The 22,975-nt window shown below is 31.5% G+C and overlaps 2 protein-coding genes across 3 annotated transcripts; one reads left to right on the top strand and one right to left on the bottom strand.

The window, feature by feature from the left end:
• The first annotated feature begins 7,702 nt into the window (after positions 1-7,702).
• Positions 7,703-13,400, top strand: LOC137812223 (kxDL motif protein). Its single transcript, XM_068614144.2, has 3 exons — positions 7,703-7,881; positions 7,982-8,134; positions 13,193-13,400. Exons 1-3 carry the CDS (start codon positions 7,763-7,765, stop codon positions 13,296-13,298), a joined length of 378 nt encoding a protein of 125 aa, XP_068470245.1. The 5' UTR covers positions 7,703-7,762; the 3' UTR covers positions 13,299-13,400.
• A 609-nt stretch (positions 13,401-14,009) lies between these two features.
• LOC137812222 (YTH domain-containing protein ECT4) lies at positions 14,010-18,394 on the bottom strand. Of its 2 annotated transcripts, XM_068614143.1 has the most exons (10): positions 17,869-18,394; positions 17,434-17,510; positions 17,118-17,274; positions 16,934-17,007; positions 16,531-16,840; positions 16,244-16,443; positions 15,483-16,076; positions 15,185-15,397; positions 14,952-15,095; positions 14,010-14,868 (listed from the first exon to the last, which is right to left on the bottom strand). In XM_068614143.1, the coding sequence occupies exons 1-10, from the start codon at positions 17,894-17,896 to the stop codon at positions 14,632-14,634; spliced, it is 2,034 nt and encodes a 677-aa protein (XP_068470244.1). In that variant the 5' UTR covers positions 17,897-18,394; the 3' UTR covers positions 14,010-14,631. The 2 variants fall into 2 exon arrangements, with proteins under 2 accessions (XP_068470244.1, XP_068470243.1); XM_068614142.1 differs by having other exon boundaries at positions 16,244-16,840; positions 17,869-18,351.
• Positions 18,395-22,975: the final 4,581 nt, after the last annotated feature.

A 22,975-nucleotide genomic window follows, 5' to 3' on the forward strand; every position in this document is an offset into this window, starting at 1 on the left:
AAAAACAAAAAAAAGTTAACATTTATTTATTTATTTATCTAACTAGCACTCTTTTTTCATGGTGACGATTTTTAAAATTTGAAGATAATTCTTAATGTGGCAAAAAGAATGTTAGTTGGAGAAATAAAAGCGAACATTTTTTATTTATTTCTTCAATCCAATTTTCAAAATTCGGGAAGAATTCTTATCTTGGCAAAAAAATGTTAGTTGGAAAAATAAAGCGAAAGAAAACTAGCATTTTTTATTTTATTTCTCTAACTATTACTCTATTTTTTATGGTTACGATTTTCAAAATTTGGGAATAATTTTTACGTGGCAAAGAAAATGTTAGTTGAGAAAATAAAAACGAAAGAAAACTAACATTTTTTATTTATTTCTTCAACTATCACTATTTTTTTGTTGGTGACAATTTTCAAAATTTAGAGACTCATTGGGAAAAAAAAAAGTGCTAGTTGGGGATATAATGTTGGAAAGAGTGTTTTTAAACTCTTAAATTGTTGTAAAGAATGGATAATTTTGCCCAAGAAGATATCGAAAAGAGAGGTTTTACAATGTTATGATTGTGTTTGACTTGTTTGTGAAGTAAGTGTGGGTCGGTTTCAACAAAAATCAATGTTATGAGTGAGGTTTTACAAGGAATGTTTTATGACTAACTTTCTATCCATTTATGCTTTCTATTTCTATTTTAAGTCTCCCACTTTTTTCTGTCACTATTCTTTCTCTCTACACAACTCATCTCAAATTCTTAACTATTCTTCTAAATTCTCTTCTTCACCCATTTTAACCATTTATATATTTTCTTTGCATAAAGTTAATTATGAATACCAATTTAAATGAATTTCTCAATAAAGAAATAAATCTTCATTTGTCATACTAATATGGATTTTATTTTTCTTCAACTCCTTATTAATATGTCTAATCTAATAATGCTAAATTTTAAAAATCTAAACCAAACAACGCACACAACTTAAAAAAACGCAATTAAAATCCACACCAATAAAAGGTTGCTGTTTAAAGTATTTGTCGATAACTATACTATTTTTTTTTAATTTTAATTAATTAAAAATGAATAACTTCTCATATATATGATATGTTCAATTTCTAATTTCTTTTATTTTGTAATCATTATCCCATTACTATCTTTTTTCATTATTAAGGAGTATCTTATTATTGAACACTATTTCTCCAATATATAAGAAACACTTGATAAGTAAACATCTTCTCTAGTCTAAATCTTCTGTATATAAAAAATTAGAAATCAACTCATCACTTTGTCTAAGTTATTACAATTTGAGTGTAATGTGCATGCACTTTTTTTCTCCTAATATTTCTTTAAATATTTCTTCAAAAATCATTATATGTTGAAAATTTAAAAGTGAATTGTTTCAAATTAGAATTACTAAAAATAGAAAAATAAATAACAGTAAATTGTTAAAAAAATGCAACCACAGATTTGTGGGGACAATAGAATCTCCCCCAGCATCTTTCAAATTACAACATTTTTAAAAAAAATTGAAAATTAAAATTAAAAACTACATGAGGAATGAGATGACAAAATTACAACATAGCTAATTAATTGTTGAAAAAAGAAATTGATAAAAGGAGAAAATAATGAGAAAATTGATGTGTATAGGTATCATTATTACTCTTATCTATGTAGTCAAATCAAGACTGAAATTCTGAGCATATCAAATCCACTTCACTCCAAAATTCATGATTTTACCATTTTAATAATTACACACAGCATGGCTCATTACCATTTTCGCACTAACTCATTCTGCAATTTTTGTTGAGATTTATTCAAATGGATACCTTTTTTTTTTTTATGAAAATGACTTTAAAATAAAAAATTCTTACATCCAACATGATTTCTATTTAAATTAAATTAAGTATTTATTTATTAAAGTTGGAAATACGATTTTAGTTTTTTTTTTTTTTACTTTTATAGAAGTTTTATATAATGGCATGACTTCTACTAAATAAATAAAAAATAAAAAAGTGTGTTTTTATAGACGACTTTCATTCAATTTATTAAAAAGTTTCAAAAACTAAAAACCAAATACCCATTAATGGTACCACATATGAATGTATGTACATAGCATTTGCATGAGTATGTTCTTACCATATATCATTCCATATTATAATCATGTTTCATGATCATATGCATATATATATATATATATATATATATATATATATATTATACACACATTTTTCCTTTTTTAAATTTCTGCGTTTAGTAACATAACCCTATTTTTTAATTGCGGTACACGACAAAGATTATATAATGGTAATTATAAATACAAGCAATTATTATGTGCACTTTTCACTTTTTATTATTGTTGTGGCTAAAGTTAATAATCAAATTGTTCACCATGTTAATTTTCTAAATAAGTAGACTTAGTGTGTCTGTTTATCAGTAAATTCGTAGTTAAAAACGTGAAAGACAAAAAAACTGAATTTGCAAGAACTCTGCTTAATTTGCCTTGAATTATAAGATGTTTGGCTACCAAATTAAAAACACTTTTAATTTTGAAAAAGGTAACGATGCTGAAGCTAAATAAATTTATTTCTACTTCTTTCAAAATCAATTTTGTGCACATTATATCATATATAAAAATGAACACAAAATAAAATTGTTATAGATCTTATAGTTTGATTATAGTTAACTATCTCCCTAAGTTTGAGATTTGATGATCATGATCATTTCAACCTGAATTCTTTCGTCCAATAAATAAAATCATATTAACGACACATGTAAAAAACTATTGTTATTAACGATGGTTTTCTCCTGGATTTGTCGTTATAAATGGTTTTGAATGACTTTTAAAGATGATTCCTGGAATCGTCATTATAAATACATTTAAAAATATATATTTTTATATATATACTCTAATCCTACATAAAATATCAAATATCCTTAACAGTAATGCATGTAATTTACATACAATAAATTAATACATATAACATTATACAAAAGGTTCTACAAATATATGAAAAAATTAAATGTCATTTTAATAATTCATATATACAAGTGTTTTTTGTTTGTATTGAGGTATTACCTGATCCAAACGTCTATCAATTTTAACTCGCACAATCATTGACATTCACTGCATAACATAGAATCGCACTAATAATTTTCATATTATTTATTGCATTGCAAGTCAACATAAGTGAATTAGACACATTGGAATGAGTGAACAAATATATACTTTAAATATCTTAAGGTGCATTAAAGTGAGTTTTTTTTTTTTGCATATGTACTTCCCCTCCAACTGAACAAGCACTGAAATAAGACTGAAATAATAAGATTTCATGTTAGATCTCATAACATTACATGATGTGATGAGAATTGATTGTTTGATCTTAAATTATGATTGACATAGAAAGCTATGAGTAAGAATTGTTAATTTAATGAGTAGATTATTAAAATTATGACCCTGTCATATGAGGTGATGAGATGATGAGATATTGAGATGATTTTAAGCATGACTGTGTGGATTCACAGTGAGTAGTATGGTAGGTGGTCAACGGCTGAACCACTAGCCAAAGGAAATTAAGAAAGAAAAAGATGAAGGAGAAGAAACAAGAGAGATTGAGGCAATTTTCTCATATATCTTTCTGAAAGCAAACATTACAATTTAAAGGGAAAACGTAAACTACTTCTAATAACTGTAAATGAAAAACGTGACCTAATAACTGTAAATGGAAACGTGGGCATCCCATTATCTCCTTTACTTCAGCACAACTAATTATAAGACTATTTCAAAAAAAGAAATCCACCACTCATTAGTTAGCATCGTAACATAGTATGACTGATGCAAGTCTTTGGATGCTAATTTCAATATACAAGTCTTCTAAAAATATAGTTAAGTATCTGAGTATGTGAGTCCGTAGAAATCTAACAAGAATAATGTGGAAAATAAATGTGATATCTTGATGACTTTGTGCAAATTATGAGAATTTGATAGATTATGTTTGTTCTTAAAAGTTAAATTTATATTAGAATTCTTAAAAATAGCTAGCTTACCATATACTTTGTTTTGTGTTTGTTTTCTATAATATGCGATGATTGTGTTAATTTTCACGGAAGCAGATGAAGTTACAGGTGATCGAGCTCCTTAGTGAGTCAATGAGCCGCCAAAGGAACAAATATTTTTATTTTGAATGTTTTGTTGGTAAACTTTTGTGTATATATTAAAATCCATATGAAGAAGAATATATTTTGAGATAAAATATGAGATGTTATTACATGCATAATATATTATTAAATATGAGTAAAAATATAGATATTACAGTTAGCATTTATATATTGTTAGATATTAAAAATTAAATTTTATAATTTATATAAGTATCTGTTAAAAATATCATTCTCTTGAATAGAATGTCTCATAAAATTAATTGTTGTCTCCAATTAAAGGTACCTCGCATACAAAAAGAAAATTGCTGTTCATAATTTTAATTTAAAAGACCAACAAGTTTACAATTTTGAGATTAAATATTATTAACCTGTAAAAATATAAATTTTGTAATTCTTAGTTTTGAATACGTATTTGTATGTAAGGTTCTTTCAAAAACTGTTGTTTTCTTTCTATACTTATTTTATAGAAATGGAACATCATATAACATACAAAACTACAAATAAACCTTTATTTCTTACAGGAGTTACTTTAAGATCATTCCTCTGAAAACAACCACAAAAAGCTTAAATAATTGGAAATCATACATTTTTATAGTTACATAGAATGGTATATTAATTATTTTTTCTAAAATATTATACGTTGAGTAAAACAATTAATAAATTTTTAAAACAATAATATAGTGTTTCATTTAAATATGATACAAGATTTACAGTTGCAATAAATATCATTATAATAAACTCTAATATTATATATATAAAAAAATTAAATTTAACTTATTCTTATAAAATTAACTTATAAAATAAAAATTATCTCAATTCATACTTTTTAAATTATATTATTTTTTAGATGATGTGAAATACACATAAAAAAGAAAGCATACATGTACTGATAGAAAACTAACTTAAGCAGCACAAATTTGCATGCATTATTTAAGAAGTTGGTGAGAAGTAAAAGTTGAAAATCCAAGGAATTATATATGATGAATGATGATGTATGTGTATGTATGCATTTGAGTGTTGGGTAGGGAGTGAGATTCCAAATGCCAAAAAAGAAACACACATCGTTGTCTCGCAGCTTTGCATGCAGATATCAAAAGACTAATCAGAACAAATGAAAGCACTGGAGAAGAAGAGATGAAATAGTGCTCTGTTCTGTCATCATCATTTATTAACTTTTCACTCTTTTGAAGACTTTCCTCAAGTCAATTCCAATGCTTCAATATCCTTACATATAATATAATTTCACTATCTTAACTAAAAATTAGATCAAATTTTATAATATGGGATTGATTTTTTAATTTATAAAATCTCACATTCACAACTTATTGCATTTTTATTGATTATTATATTATTTCATGAAAGTTAGAATAACATACAAACATATCAAGATTATTGGCAGAAGTAGAATACCGTACAATGACCCATACTTATTTGGAATTGATTGTTTACAGAATTTAAATGTGATATGTAATTTAATTTTTATGTGACAATAAAATTTAAACTTTCTATTACAGATATGGTGAAATTCGCATATACGGTTTTATGAGGGGTTCATTTGAGTTGCCTATCTCAATAAGTAGTTAAAATAAAATAAAGCAAACTTTGCATCTAAGTAATGTAACTCATTCACACTGTAGTTAGAAAATAAGATTTACTTACATTTATTTAATAAATGTGTGTATATAATATGTAATTTAGCGTTTGAGTGGTGCAACAAGTGAGTGAGAGATGTTTTAGTGTTGGTATAAGGTGATGCCATGAGAGCACCCACGTCGTGTGTCTGAATTGAATGGGACATTTTGGATTGTTTTGTTTGTTTCGATTCTACACTTTTAATAATTATTCTTGTTCTGTTCTTTTTGGGATTTTGTGTTGGTCCAGGTTACTCACTTTATCAACTATTCTAAAAATTATGTCTTAAAACATATATTATATATGTTTAAGAAAATGTCTGAACTGAATGAGAGCACCCACGTCGTGTTTAAGAATATTTAAAAGAAGGCAGTTTCTTCCTGCACCTCTACATTTTTCTTCCCGCACCCATTATTCAAAGATCAAAATGTCTCTATTATTTTTTAAAAACTCTAAAATGCACTTAAACTGTATTTATTTTTTTTGCATTTTGGATTATGGAATCCAAAATTTTTTCGGATTGACACTTCTGGTAAAATTTCGGATCCACCAATCCGCAATTTAATATATGCATTTCACATTCAAAAATTCGTCATTAAAAAAAGCATTTTGGATCCATCAATCCATAATTCCAAAAAGCATTCCAGATCTATCAATCCATAACATAATTAGGCTTCCGGATTCAACAATCCGAAAATCAATAGTTTATGCAAAATTTACTTTCGAAACACTCCCTCATCTGGACAAAAAAATGATTCAGTTCCAGATTAATGAATCGTAGCACACACCCAGATCCCAATTTCCGGTAACTATGGTTTTTCAAATAAAAGGTTAAGGCCAGTTTTGGGATTTAGAAATTTGTGGGGGTGCAAGACGAAAAACGTAGAGGTGCAGGAAGAAGAAGCCTTAAAAGAAATGAAGAAAAAAATGGGTCTTGAAGATTGGGATCTCGACCCAAAAATATTGGAGGGTGTTTCTTTCTGCATCCCTACAATTTATTTTTCATACACCCTTACATTCATGTGAATTTGCAAAATTAACTTTAGGATTCTTAAAAGTTCCAAAGTCAGCACAGACCACTCTCCTTCTTTCTTCTCTGTATTTTCATAGGGCAATTTCTCATGTACCATATTAATTCTAACATGCCTCAATCTGTTATTATTGAAAATGATAAAAATATCATTTCTAAATGATGAAAATAACCTTACACAAAAGGAAGAGTGTACATAAAAATTACTTTCAAAACCTTTTTATTAAGAAATATTTCAGATTTTAATTTTTGGAGCACATTTTTGAATTTTGAAATTTTTTATCTGGAACACATTTTTAATTTTGTATTCTGAATTTTTTTTCCAAAATGTATTTTTTTTATTTTTAAATTATATTTATTATTGTGGATTTTCAAATTTGGAATAAGGATAATTTTAGAATTTTGAAAAAATGATAGGGTGCAGATTATAATTATATGTTACAGAAAGAAATTGACTTTTCATAAACACCAGCAACAAGCAGTGAGAGTCCTTTATTTATGATTTTGATACGGCTTTAGTGAAGTACATACATATTTTATTCTGGAAAGTACATAATTATTTCGGATTATCCTTTTTTTGGAATAAATTTTTTTTAGTTCTGAACATTTTAGTTTAAAAGTTAAAAAAAATGTTCAGTTTTTTTTTCTTCTGGATTTCATATTCTAGAAAAAAATGTAACAACCTATTCCAGAATCACCCAAAATTATTAAGAGTAATTTGGGTTTTTCGGAAAATATAGGAGTGCAGAAAGAAAAATGTAGGGTGCAGGAAGCAAAATATAAAGATCCATGAAAAAAAATGTAGGGATGCAGAAGCAAACTGTAGGGGTGCAGGAAGAAATAACCCAGAACCTGTGGGCCCAGTGTTGTGATATACTAAATGCTTTTGTCAAAACGACATTGATAAAAAAAGACAGGGAAAAAGGTGGATAGGGCAAATGCAGTTGTGTTGGTAGAGAATGTCGTCAGAGAAGGAATCGGAGTCTCGGAAATTGGGTTCGGAGGAGATTTCGCGCGAATTCAAAACCCTAGTTAATTCCAGTGATCTTCACTACCTTAACCACCTGCAACACACCATGTGCGTGTCGTAATCCAGTTTCACTGCTATGCAATAATTCAGTTGAGGTGTGTGTGTGTTCGATCATTTTATTTATTGATCGATTGAGATTGTGTTTCAGATTGGGACGGTTGCAGGACAGCAATGCGGTGTTGTCGCATTTCAACGACTTCTCTCAACACTGTTTTGCTGAGATTTCCGGCGACATTGCTAGAAACACGCGCGTATTGAAGTCTGTCAAGTCTGACCTTGATTACATCTTTCAGAAACTCAGGTTTTTTTTATTTTTTTTTCTGTTCATTGTTGTGTGTTCTTTGTTTTGTCTATTGCTATTACTGCTTCATCTTTCATACATTGTTTTCGCATCTTCTACTTGTTGTTTGGATATTCGAGGCCAGCGGAACGAAGTGGTTTTATACCACGTCGTGTAGAATAAAATAGTCAGTGTGGTGTACTTTAGTTGTGAGATTCTTCCACCTAATGACTGATTTTTTGGGTTGGAACCTCCTCTTGTGCACAAGTCCTGACAAATTCTAAATGTGAGTTCTCCTTTCAGTAGGCAACTCTCATGAAAGTATCAATTGTTAAGATTTAAGCACAAGAGTGCCTAATATGAGGGTGGCTATATGCATGGAATGCCCTCTATGTCAAGTCGCCATACTAGAAATTTGGACGCCTTTTACAACCATTACCAATTCCTAACAGGATTTGTGGATGGATTTTAGGACTGGCTTACCCCACTTCCAAGGATAAATAGACATTCCAAGGATAGTGGATCACTTGTTGATCATTTTTATAAGTTGTCAAATTTCACTGCCTCAGACGTGACTCAGAGTATTGTGTTCGACTCTGATCCAGCTTTCATCAACCATCTGTTGCGTGAATTGTTTCAGCATTGTGGAACCAAGCTTTGTATGAATTCTGCCTACCATGGTTGTTAAGGATGTTGCAATAGTATTTAAGGGCCATGGCTACCATAAGCCCTCTTCATAGGGTCAGTTTTTGCCTTGGCTGAATATGCGCAATGGCATTTTGCTACATTTATGTCTCCATTTGCAGTCACAAAAGAACTCCTCCTTCCCTCTTGAATTATATACAGGCCAATTTTGCAATTGTAGTCGTGGATTCCTTCTTGTCTTCTGGAGAGGAAAAAAATGTCTTAGAAAGCTTAAGAAATTATAAAGAATTATGCTGACAAACAAGGAGATTTGTTGTCAACATTGTTCTTGGTCATTAGGTATGTAAAGTTGCAACCACATCATGAAAAGTTGGGTATTGTGTTCTTGTTGAAGGTAATTTAATATCATGAAGAAGTCAGACACAAAATGTTGTGACAAGATCAAGTTCAACAGCAGAATATAAGGCAATGAGACAATTGTATGCGACAATCAGGCAAAACATTACACATTGCATCTTGTCATAACTTTCATTAGAGGACCAAACATATTGGGATGAATTGTCATTTCATAAAGGAAAAAGTAGAGTTGAAGACATCTCCATTAGGTTTGTCAACTCTAGGAAACAATTCACTGACATATTCACCAAGTATTTAAGGAAACCTAGGATCAATTATATTTGCAACAAACTAGACATATACGACTTACATGCTCCAGCTTGAGGGAGAATGTTATAATTATAGAATTAAAAAACCGATCTTACATAATCAAACTTATCTAGAGTATTTATGTATTATAAGAGTATTTTTATTTATTTTTGTATCATATCTATGTTATTAATGAATATCAAAGCTCCTCTATTTATTGTAATGATTATTTTTTCTCAATATAAATAAAGTAATCCTACTGTCTTAGAAACACACGGTTTTTGCTCTATGTTTCTCTCTTTCCTAAAGTTTAACATGACACTTATAGACTCCAGTTTCACCTTGAGGACAAACTCTTGCCTCGAAGGATGGATAATAGGAGCAATGTCATTGGACCTATCAAGGATATTCAGCAAGCTGACAAAAATTCCAAATGAGACACTGCAGGGCTGAAATATGTGAAGGATTTTGCATGATTGTACATATGTCTAGGCTGTCTGGGAAAGTATGTGTTAATTAGGAATTGTTAGTCAAGAGTGGAATTGGATGATGGTCTCGCGGAGCTGTATATAGTGGTGGGATTGGGTGGAAAAATGACAAGGAAATAATATTGACAATCCTCATCCTATGCTTGTTCTTCTCTTTATCCTTGTGCATAATATTGTTCTGTTAGCATCAAATTAGAGGAAAGGAAAAAAAATATGGGATTCAGGAACGGAATGCATTTCATCAAGTTTCTTTATTTATTCTATTTTATTTAACAATTCAAGTAACAAGAACCTTGCATAATTTCACTGTTTCTTCCCTTTCAATTAATATACTAGTTTATAGATCTGCTAGTTAGTGGTTTGAATATCCCTATCTTATCGGAATTAGAAACTGGCTTTCTATTTAATCTCGATGTTAGTAAGTATGTGAAACATAGACTACAACTTCTCTGTTGTTCTTGTAAGGCGGATATGACCATATTAGTTTATCAATATAGGTCAAGTTATTCTTTTACTATTTTGAGTACGTAGCTACTGGTATCAGAGCGCTCACCAAAAGGGCCTGATTCTATATGGAGGCTTGGAGAGAATATGGCAACTAAGAATGTATTTGAACCACCAGTGATTCCAAGACACAAAGATATGAAGGCAAAAGGAGTTCAAAATAGTTAAGCAGAAAAGAAAGCCATTGAGAACGTAAGATTGAAAAATATGAAGGCAAACAATTATCTCTTCCAAGGTAATGATAGATGAATTCTAGAGATCATTTTGAACAAAGATGTGCCTAAAAGCATCTAAGACTCCTTGAAGGGGGATCACGTGAAGGGAAGAAAATCCTAAATAGTAGAGATGTGATATCATTAAGTGGGAGGCTGAGTCTGTCTCTAGGGTTATAAACATTTTGGGGGGAGCTTTTTCAAGTTTGTCCAAAAAAATTGTAGTCTCTCATTTGAGATGTTTTTTGTTGTAGGCAGTTAGTGTCAAACCACGATAAATTATGTGTCTATCAGTAATGGATTTTTTGCATGATCCTATCATCAATATTTGTTGTCTGCGAGGTTTTTCTTCTACATGTAGCAAGCCTAATGCCCAGCATTTAAGGAGGGGATAGAGATGCTGAAAGGGAAGTTTTTCAATAATCTTTTTTAACACACTTGCCATTGTTGACAAGCTACAACTCAATAAGGCAAAGATAGACGATGTTGTAGCCATTGAGAAAATACTAAGATCTATGATGCCTAGGTTAAATTATGTGATATGTTTTATTAAGGAATCAAGGGGATGAATTACAAAGCAGTGTTCTAGTATTTTTTTTGTCAATAATAAAAAATAAATAAAATTAAATACTTGGAGTGTTTCCGTGTACAAGAAATATCTCAGTCTTCTAGTATTGAGACGTTTGTTACTTTTTTCTTAGCATATGTCGTTAGTCGGTCGGTAATCCATTGAAGTTGGATTTGTTGCTGCAGTTTCTTGCACCTGTCAACTCATGTGCATCAAGGTGGTGGCACAACAATTTTCAGTGACACTAATTCTGAGTCCTCAAAGAATCCTTTTTTTCATTGCCAGATTTCACTTTCTTCGTCATCTCACAGGGGATGTAGTTGTCTAGTTAGTCCACCATCATAATCACGAACAATTTGCTGATATAATGACATGACCAATTATAGCATGATTTCCTTGTAAATCTTTGAGGTCTATTAGGACTGTGTGTTGGCCCAAATGAAAACTTAATAAATCTTTATTTGTTGAGGGAGAATATTAAATTGTTAATATTTGAATTAGTTTTTACGTTGAACCTTAAGATATGATTTATTGCATCCCTATCTTCTAGGAATAAGATATTGGCTTCCTTGTTATTCTCCGTTGTCGAAGACTGTTATATTAGTTTTTCTATAGCTTAAATTTTTTTCTCCAACTATTTTTTAGTACCTACATGTAAAGATGGCCTAATTTGAAGATGATAGTTGAGAGAACGGAGGAAGAAACAAATGGATGATTTTATTTTATATTTTGAATGAAGTATTATTGTGAAGGAACGTGTGTCAGATATGAAGTCCTTTGTGTGTTGTGCTCTACCTAACATCTTAAGTCTTCGGGAAATTTCTTTCATATGTTCATGTGGTACACTTTTCTTGTGTATGAAAATCTTTAGAGAGATATTCATGTGATGTGAGAGGGCTCCTTCCTCATTGGATACGCTCCTAGGGAATTGGCAACCGTTCTTCTGATTAACATCAAAGGGGCTTTTAATGGAGACGGGCATGCTGTACCCTCTGTCTAATAGAAGAAGAAACTGGCCTTTTCAAGTCATAACCAATTCCTCAGATATGTATCTTCAGTTACAAAAAAAAAAACACTTTTTTTCTGTGTGATGGTTGCTGTGGTTGGTTTCCATGGAAACCATGAATGTCTCCTCTAGTCAGTTCTCTCTCTATACTCCATCTAAGGCCTTTATCTTTTGTCTCAAGCAAACCAAGTTTATAATCTACATCTGTCTCACGATTAACTTGAATTTCAATGATGTCCCAAATACATAGCTTACAATAGTACATAGATTTAGTTCAATTGTTGTAAGAGTACTGTATTTGTCTCACGATTCTCATGTTTTTGTCATTTAGTACTGTATTTTTTGCTTTCAACACTTCCTCGTTTATGGACTTGATCTGGCTTGACAATTAGCTAGCTGGTGAGTAGCTTCAAAAACCAATCGACAGTTACGATTTTAGACAAAATTGGCAAATATAATTGAGTAAAATACTAATTCCTATTGTTGTGTTTATTGACATCATATGTACACAAAGACTGTGTCTTTTTTTTGTGTTCCCTTCCTCCTATAATGGTAATTATCAAACTTTTTCGTTGTGTAATAACAAGTGCTGAATGATGAAACAAAATTTTCACTCAGTTGCTTAGGGTTTTTGTAAACAATCCTAGGATGGGTTTGAAACATGGTGATTGAGAATGTTGAAGATAAAAAGTATTTAGTGAGGACAATGATGTATTGGTGACGCCAGGAAATGGTGAAAGAGAACCAAGTAAACAACAGTAGGGGTGAATCCAAATTTGTCAGCAAATGCTGAAGGTGGCTTTCTAATAAATGAAGAGATGGAAGTGGTGATGACTACGGAATTAGGTCTTTAATTTCTTAGAAGCACAATTTCTATTTCTCACAAGTATTGAGTAAAATCTTATTCTAGATTGCTAGTATCTACATTGATAAATGTATAATAATGTGTATCCCAACTCACCCACACATCTTTATTTCTTGTGACTTATTTTCTTGTTTGGGCCCTCGCAGGAGTATGAAGTCAAAAGTTATGGCAACTTATCCTGACGCATTTCCTCAAGACTCAATGGGCGAAATGATTGATGATAAGAGACCAGATCTTGAAATGCCCAAGTAACTAACGTTATCAGAAACACCATTAGAACAATATATGAAACTGTTGCTTTCATTACACTTATTAATCTTGGTTGCTGGTAAATTATTGATTTCTTTACTTTAATTTGATGCTCCTAATAAATTTACGAATAGTACAATAAAATGCTTTAAATAAAATTTTAGGATCAAAAGTAATAATAGGACAATTTGTTTTTTAAAGGTCTTGCCTTATTTATGAATAAAACAATTTAACACTATTCCTTTAAAATATTCACTTAAAAACAAAAAGTCTACGGCATATTCCTATAAAATAGTTTCAATCTTTAAACTTTATTTTAAATTCGAGCATTCTCCATTCTAAAATTTCGGAACATAGGACTGTCAAAAATCAGATGGCTCTACGCCAATTTCAAATATACACAAGAAACGTAAACCATATATATATACAAGGCAAAACCACGTTAACCATATATAAACAAGGCAAAACCACGCACAAATTATTTTCGTATTTCCGTAGTAATAATCCTCGGTGCTAAATTTTTTTCTAAAATAACTTTTCATTTGCTCACACAACAGAGCTGAAGTAGATTTTGAGAATAATAACATAACATCAAAACCACAATTTTGGTTTTAATTGAAGTAATTATAAATCATTGAGACTCTGGAAGCAATTAAATCATCGCTGAGACTATATAAATTGAAAATGAAGAAAAAATCTAACAAGGAAAAAAAATGAAACTAAACAATATGGTGACCTTCATAAGCCAGAAAACACCCTATTACATAACAGATTGTCCACAAATATAATTCTTTCTCCAGTATGCCCATGTCAATCATCAGATAGAAAATAAACAGACTAAATTAAGACGAAAACTTAAAAGCATAAAAGCCAACTATATTTCAGTATTTCCCACCTTGCTTCTACCCCTGTTGAAAGAAACAAAGAAAGCTGCTCTGCAACAAAGTAGATCTAAATTTACAAGACAGGAACAACCAACCAAGTAAAAGAAAGGAGAAAAGGCAAAGAGAGAAGGATAAAAAGCCCGAACAAAAACCAAAAAGATAAGCATCTTAGGCAGAAAACCTAAAACCCAAAAACCCTAGGAGTAAAGACTGTTAGGAGCTAACCACTGTAAACAAAACCCAATGAGAAGGGATTGGTGCTAGAATTCTATGAACTAACTCCGCCCAGCCAATCTCAATATACAGATCTTTATCTTCACTAGGCAACCAATCACTATCTTCAGACTGCAAGAGAAGGCAAGACAGATCAAATGAGGCGGAACCCAGTTGCTGAGAAATATATTCCTAAGAACCAATATTTGCATTGGACCGCCTTCTTCAGACACTAGAGCTTAGCAACCATTAGCAATCCCATTGCTGCCCAACACAACCTTACTCTCAGAAACTACTGGTTTAGCACCCTTTGGGGCATCTCCAGTTTTTGAAACAGATCCATTCTCGGCAACTTTCTGGTCATCACCATCCTTTTCAACAAGGTTAGACTCCTTGAGCAATTCTGATTCAGACTTTTGAATATTAACTTCACCGTTTATCTCAACCTTCTCATCAGTAGGTTTCCCTTCCCACACCTACATTAATAGACATGACAAAATAATCATCAGCACACAATCTAATAATTTCACACAACTAAATTAGATGAAATATCACTTGCCTGCTTTGGGTATTGTTGCTTTGCTTTCTTTTCCAAAATAGTCTTCTGACGGGCCTCATAAAATCCAAAATCATCCAGAATGCATGTCTTACTGGTATATTCCTTAAAGATTTTGATTAATTTCAGCCCGGGCTCCAACATTACCTGCATGCATGAATAAACTTGGTTGATCAGATTAAAGTAAGGGACGCTACTAAAAGGAACTGACAACTAAATGAGCAGCACATAATTACCTCTTGGGTATCCCGACTGTTTGTGACAGGTTTGTTCTCATTGTTGTCCAATGTAATGTGCCTCAACAAATTATTAGGAACATCCTTAACAATGTGCCACTTGAGGGGAAAACAACCATTCCACTTGTCTTGCTGCCAATATTCAACACTCTTATTAAAATCAACAGAACCAACCATTTCAGCAAGCCCGACAAATTGTCCACTGGTATTAACCTGCATAAAAATACACAACGAATTAGATTAAATTTACCATACAAGAAAATACAAAAAGGCCAACACCATACACAGAGATGCTTACTGAGAAGAATAGGAATACTGGGCAGCCGCCAGGCTTCTGCTGCGCCTCCTGGTATGCAGCATCAAGCTTCTTATTGCCATTTTGTGTACTGGCCCACACGTTGTATTTAATGCTCTTGTGAATATCATCCTCGCTGTAAGACTTGATGACAAAAAATTTGGCATCAGCATATTCCTCTGGAAAATCAGCTTTATTATATAGATCTCGATCAGGAACGGTACTGGTCTTGTCTTTCTCCTCATCTGTACCAAGAGTTGCTGGTAAATTCTGCCCTTTGACTGCTAGAACAGTTGGTGCAAAAGTCTTTTGGTTCTTGCCACCCTTCGCCCTAGGTCCTCTGTTCAGCTCATTCAAACCATCTACATTCTCATTGCCATAGCCAAAGTACCCACCACTTCTTCCCCTAGTTTTGTATTTGCTGTCAACAGCTAACCAAGTCCTGCCATTAGTGCGAGTATCATACCCATGTGTTCCATAACCCATTCCAGATCTGACAGTGCTCCCATATTGACCATATAACTTGTTTGGATACATCCTATTTATAAAGTTATGGGTGGCTCCCATGGCAGGCATTGGTCTCGGATGGTGCAAGCCCTGACAAAACATAACATGGGTATAAATAACCATAACAGCAGTCAAGGTACACAGGAATTTATCAAAGTAAGCAGAACTTTAACTGGTGGACCACGCAAAAAAAAACATTAGGCTCGATAACAGTTGAGTATAACAAACTAACAAAAACTTCAAAATATTGTGCATACCATAAATTGAGAGTTAGGGCGAAAAGTCTGGTTCCTAGAAGCACTGTTGTTGCCACCTGATATTGAAGGAGTGATAGCTGTGCTACTCACGGGCCTTGGCTGCCCATCTGAAAATAGTGGGGCATCTAGCCATGGGATTGGTGAGCGTACTCCATCAAAACCAAATCTTGGATCCTGATAACCTGAAGTTGGACCACGACCTGGCATAGCAACCCTTTCATTTGAAGCTTTGGAACTATAAGATGAATTCTGATTGGCCTGTTTAACAGGAGCAACAGAATTATTACCTTTAGTATTGCCACCGTTTGCGACACCATTAGAATTTCCATTGGCTGCCTCAACAGGGAGAGTCTTTTGATCAGCAGCGACAGAGGTAGAAACCTCACCCTGAGGAAGGACAGCGGGAGTAGGTGTGAATGGCGCACTTGTTGGTGTTAACGGTTGAAAATAGGGAGGATACTGGTAGTGTTGAGGCCCGTACAACTGGCCATCATTTCCCATGGTTGGTACTGGAGACCCTGCTGGGGAATATGGGCCATACGGAGCATATCCATATCCATGGTGATAAACTAGAGACCCATTATCCCCATAAACTCCCTGACAAAATCAAAAAATAGAGTAGATAAAAGCATTAGCAATTGGATCAAAAGGGCTGCAGATGGAAGAAAACGGGAATGTAAAAATTCTCACCGAAGTCATCTCAACTCCTTCCGAATTCACATATCTGGAATAATCATCCCACTCGTTACCAGTTCCATCATAACCTGCAATGAACCAAACCATTTAGCTTGCATGAGAATTATATAGTGCAGTAACAAAACTCACTAACAAGGAATCCATGTCGTTTGTTTGCAGTATTTACCCATAAACTTACCACCATAATAATATGCAGTAGACGGATAACCATTTGGTAGGTAACACATAGCAGGATCAATAAAATCCAACACTGGGGTCACAGACCGTTCGTATGACGGGATCTGGCCATTAGCACCATTTCCTGAATCAACTGATCCATACTGATTCCCAGTGGCCTACACAATTGAACAAATCAACTCAGCATACAATTCACTAACAGAACACAGCAAACAGATGCAAACATCTCATTTAACATATCAAAAGCTATACTACTGTTTACAGTGAGTCAAATCGTGAAATTTATATAACAAACATAAAAACACACAAGATTTTACCTTCTTGGTAGGTTCAGGCATCTCCAAGGGCTTTGGCTGAGTTTCTAGCGATAGCTTCTGCAGCAAATCAGTTGCTTCTGTAGCAAATCAGTGAAGGAACACAAAAAACCTCCGGAAAAATCAAAGTATTCAACAACGAAAAAACCTAAAACTCGTCACACATACAACAAAATTCCAAAAGAACTCAAACCCTCAATACCCAACAACTCAAACGAGTCAATTTAGACCGCAAAGTCAACACCGTAAAAAACTCAAGCATACAAAAACCCCATCATGCAGCCATCACAAATCAGCAAGCAGAACACCAAACCCTAAAAGATCAAAGCCCAAAAATTAGGTTTAGAAACGAATACGCAACAGATCCAATCAGCGATTCACCAGAACAGATCAAGAAAGCAAACACGAGATATAAATTGCATAAAATAATAAGGATACGATCCGCAGGATTAGCAACGGTAGCCATCTCAAATCAAGCACGAGATCTGGTGCTCCTTGCGTGACAGAAGCGAGAAACGGAAGCCCTAAATCCGAATCGAAATCGAGGGTTTAAGCCCCAAAATCGAAGAGTCGAGAAAACCCTAAAGGGAGCGAAACAGAGAGAGAAAGAAAGAGATAGAGAGAGAGAGAAGAGGGGGAAAGAGAAAAAAATAGAGAGAGAACAAAACACAACACAACACACAACGGGTCTCGCAGCCGCCAAGGGTTTGGGTTTTTGGGGAGAGAGGGTTTTGCTCTTCCAAAAGCAGTGATTCAAATAGCACCACCACGCTCTCTTTTCGCACTCTCCTCTCTCACCCGCGGGTCACTCCGTGATCTCATTCCCCCTCTCTGATTCGCCCATCTCTACACGTGGCGCTCCCCCATTCGATCTCCCTTTTCTAAATTATTTTCCCTCTCGCGTCATCATTGGTCTGTCGCACTCGCTTGGTAGAGTCTTCTAGTGACTTTAGAAACTCCCCTTGTGAATCTTGTAGATGCGGGGTTTGGGCAAAAGATGGAAACCCTAATTAGAAAATGACAGAAATGTCCTCGTCCAGCTGTACTTGTGGTAACCCTTCTTCGGTTTTTTCTTTGCCTCCTTCTGTCATGTGCTCCACCACACATACTCTTCAAATTCATTTCGAGTTTATCAAAACAAAACAAAAAAACAAATAATTATTATTATTTTTCTTAAATAACCCTATTTTTCCTTTCAATTAATACAATGCTTTTTTTTTAGTTTTAAGAATTAAATAAAATAAAATAACTATTACTATTAAATAATAATTAATAATTTACATGCCTTGGAAGATTAAGCGTAGTAGGTAACTTCGATATTAAGATACCACTTTTTCAATGCTATTTGTTGGTCAAAATTAGGAAGAGAAAAAAAGATAGATATAAGATCGTCGTTTAATTTAATATTATTTGGTAGGATAATAAGATAACTATTGATTACAATAGTTATGTAAATTTATTTTATTTGATAAGTATTGGCTAAAGAGAATAAATAGTATTTTAACTTTCCATCAAAATTAATAAAAACATGTGTTGAAAAATAATGTAGATATTCGTTCTTGTTTCATTGAATTTCAATAACATCCCTTCACATCATTAACTTGAAAGCAACCTTACCTTTCATGTTTTCAGTAAAATTGAAGCAGGATTTGCACTGAAAAATAAAACCATGACATTTTAGAAAATAACTTACTTTTTAAAAATAACATTTTAGAAAATAATGCTTTGTTATAATGTTTTTTTCAACTTTTTTATAAAACAAGAATTATTAAATAGCACAAATTAAAAAATTAAAAATAATTAGTTACTATATTTACTAAATTAAATATTATTTTAGAGATTAAAATATTATTAGTATTTAAAATAATTTTTATTATTAAAAAATATTTATAAAATAATTTTTTAGTTAATAGTTAGATAATAATTTATAATTTTTTATTAATAATATAAACTAATTTAAATATCAATAATCTTTTAACTTATAAAATAGTTTATAATTTAATTCAAAAATAACTAATTATTTCAATTTTTAAAATAATTTTTATTTAACAATATTCTTCTTGTAGTGAAAAAAATACGTTTATAGATTTAATTTTTTTGGGATAAGACAAAAATTTAATAAAAATTATTGTTACTCTTATCAGATCATTGATGTTGTAATAAACTAATGATTTCACAAAAATAATGCATTACTTGTATTTTCTATTATATGGAAAATATTAGTGTAACATTATGTTTTTATATCATGTTTATTATATAAATTAATGAGTAAACGTTATTAAAAAAATGTGGTGCATTTTTTGTAGATACTACTATCAAATTTAATATTGATTATTCTTGTAATCGATGTAAAAAAATACTATATTTGTTGAATAATAAATCAATGAAATATATATTTTTTACACTGTGGTAAAAGTAACTAATGTGGTTGGCATAACATGAACAATATCAATAATTATTGTAATCGAACTAGAAAATATATATTATATGAATTTCTTGTTCAATCTATGTAAATGTCATTGGTTAAGGCACCAACTCGTGTTTCTTTTTTTTTTCTTCGTGAAAAATTGTATTCTTCATACTTTAAAACAAAAGTGTTTTTTTTTCTACTATCTAACAAAATTTGTTCTTTGAGTCATTAGGTTGGACATCTTACATGAATTATAAATAAGATTAATTTACAATATATTAGTAAAAATAATCATCATTTTACTAAGTCAATTTCATACTATGGAGTTAAACTTAAATTTTAATTCTTAATATAATACCAAAATTAATTAGATTTCTTGGTATATTGTGTCACTCACAATCGAATCATTCACAAATATATAGTCACATGCTCGAGGTATACATACCTCGATGTGAGTATGAGAGAGTATTAAAGATCTCACAATGATTAGAAATCAAGTCAATTTATAATATATAAATGAAAATGGAGTGTGGTGGTGGTGGTGTCAATTTTGTCTTCTTTTAGTGTACTATAGTTGTTTCTAGAAAACCCTTTTGAAGTATATGAAGTATTATCATAAATTTGCATTTAAAATTAAACATAGTATTATTCACGAGTAGGAGTTTTGTTATTCTATTTTAATTAAATATTTTTTTGTTTAAAGTAAAAAATAAAAAATGATTATATTACATAGAATGTGACACGTTATACATTCATTATTAGCAAAACAAATATGAAATGTATTTCATTCTACATGCGTTACTCTTTGTAGTTTAGAGGAAATGTGGTATTCCACATCGGTTATAATTAGTAATCAATATTTATATGAATTTCTCCTTATAGTTAGTGTAGAATGCCACAATCTACATCGGTTATTAATCAAATTATAATATCTTTATAATTTCTATATTAGTTGTTGACCAGTCTATAATATCTTTATAATTTCTACACCGGTTACTGAACTACTAAACTGAACTGATGTTAAGTGTCAAAATAACTGATGGAATAAGTCTTTATTAAGAAACATAACGAATGTATTATCAATAAATTATTTTATCAATTAAACAAAATTTAATATTTTCTAAAAAACATAATTTTTATAATTTATGATTTTCAAATGTGAAAAACTGTTTATTGTGTTAAACAGACTCCAACGGTTAGTAATAAGTATAAAAAAATTATCTAATTATATTTTGATAAATTATTGATATGTTCATAAAATATGTTTTACTTATTTTATTTATTATTATAACTAGTTTAATGTACATTTAAAAAAAAATACATTGGAACTTGATAATTACTTTATTTTTTTCTCTTTTTATCATTATCACTTTTCTCATTGTCTTGTTACTCTTTTTTTTCATATTAATCATTATTGTTAATGTATTAGTGCATAAAACGTATACTACAACGACTTTCTAGGCTGGTCAAACGAAAATCGGTGTAAACAAAAATGTGGTGCCATTTTTGTAAATATATGGTGCATATTGCATCGATTTGATAGTCCAACAAGTGTAATATACTGGTCTAAGACTTAAATTTGTTTAAAACTCTTTTTTGTGTTACCATGGTATATTATACCCCGGTTAAATAGTCCAATCGGTGTAATATACCAGACTCACAAAAAAAAGTTAAGAAAAAGCTTAGGTGAGAGCGTGGTATATTACACCAGTTAGTTAGCCCAACCAGTGTAATATACCACGCTCTCACTTAAGCTTTTTTAAACCTTTTTTTTATTGTGAGTCTGGTATGTTACATCGGTTGGGACATCCAATCGGTGTAATATATGGTGCCTAGAACAAGGAAAAAAATTAACTTTGGACAGCATATATTACACTGGTTGGGTGGCCCAATCGGTGTAATATGTACCATTTTGAGTAAAAAAAAAGTATACCAGTTATTACTAAAATCTGATGTATTATATATTCTCTAAACCTATTTTCAAGTTCGTGCCTCACTGCTCATTCGCGATACTATTTTTTTTGCTCCTTTGTCTTTCACCGTCGTTGCTCCTTCGTGCTCTCATTCTCCATTCTTTTCCTTTGTTTTCATTCTTGCTTCTTTGCTACTCCTGTGTGCCTCCATTTTTCTTCCTCCACTGTTGCCCTCAAATTCATTAATCTCCTATTTGTTCACCACCCCTTCAAAAATTTATTTCTTCTCGCGACCACCACTCTTGCTCTTCGGTGCCATCGTTGTTCCTCTTCGGTGTCACCGTTCTTCCTCTTCGTTGTCACCAATCCTTTCGTCGTTGTGCCTCCATTATCACACCACATTGCCTTTGTTTTGTGGCAATAACTCATTTGTTCACGCTCCAAGGTGAGTTTTTTTATTTTTCAAATTTGTAATTTTATTTTTAATTTGTAATTTGTAATTTTAATATTAGTTTTAATTTTAATTTTAAATTTAATTTTAGTTTTAATTTTAATTATTAATATAGTTTAATTATTTTTATAGATCATTTTTTTCTGCTTGGTTTCACTACCACCGCCACAACTCATCAATTCACGCTCCAAGTTAGTTTTTTTATTTTCAAACATATTAATTTTAAATTTAATTATTAATTTAGTTCACAATTATTTATATAAATGATTAGTTTTATTTGTATTTTAAATATATTGTATTATGTTGAACGTCTTAGTATTAGATTAGGGGGTGATCGACCCTCAACAAACTGTAATGTGTTTTATAATGTATTGTGTTTGGAATATAATGTTGTTTTAATTTTTATATGTTGAACGCTTTGGTATTGGGTTCGGGGGTGATCGTCCCTCGACAATTTGTATTTTGTTTACATCAACTAAAATTAGTTGATATCGATAGATTAGTTTTTATGATATTGATCAATATTCTAATATACATTCTGAAGAGGAGGACATGATTCGTGACACTATAGAAGATAAATTCCAGGAAGCACATATGTGTGATTCATTAAAAGATAATTTCAAAACACCTTTTTATCTCGGTTGTTCAAGTTTCACACGTTTGTCAACAGTATTAAAATTAATTAATACTAAGGCAAGAAATGGGTGGACCGATAAAAGTTTCACTGAGTTGCTCGAGTTGTTGCATGAAATGCTTCCAAAAGATAATACA

The sequence above is a fragment of the Phaseolus vulgaris genome, chromosome 2 (genome assembly GCF_051622355.1).
Source record: "Phaseolus vulgaris cultivar YP4 chromosome 2, ASM5162235v1, whole genome shotgun sequence".
NCBI classification, from domain to species: Eukaryota; Viridiplantae; Streptophyta; class Magnoliopsida; order Fabales; family Fabaceae; genus Phaseolus; species Phaseolus vulgaris.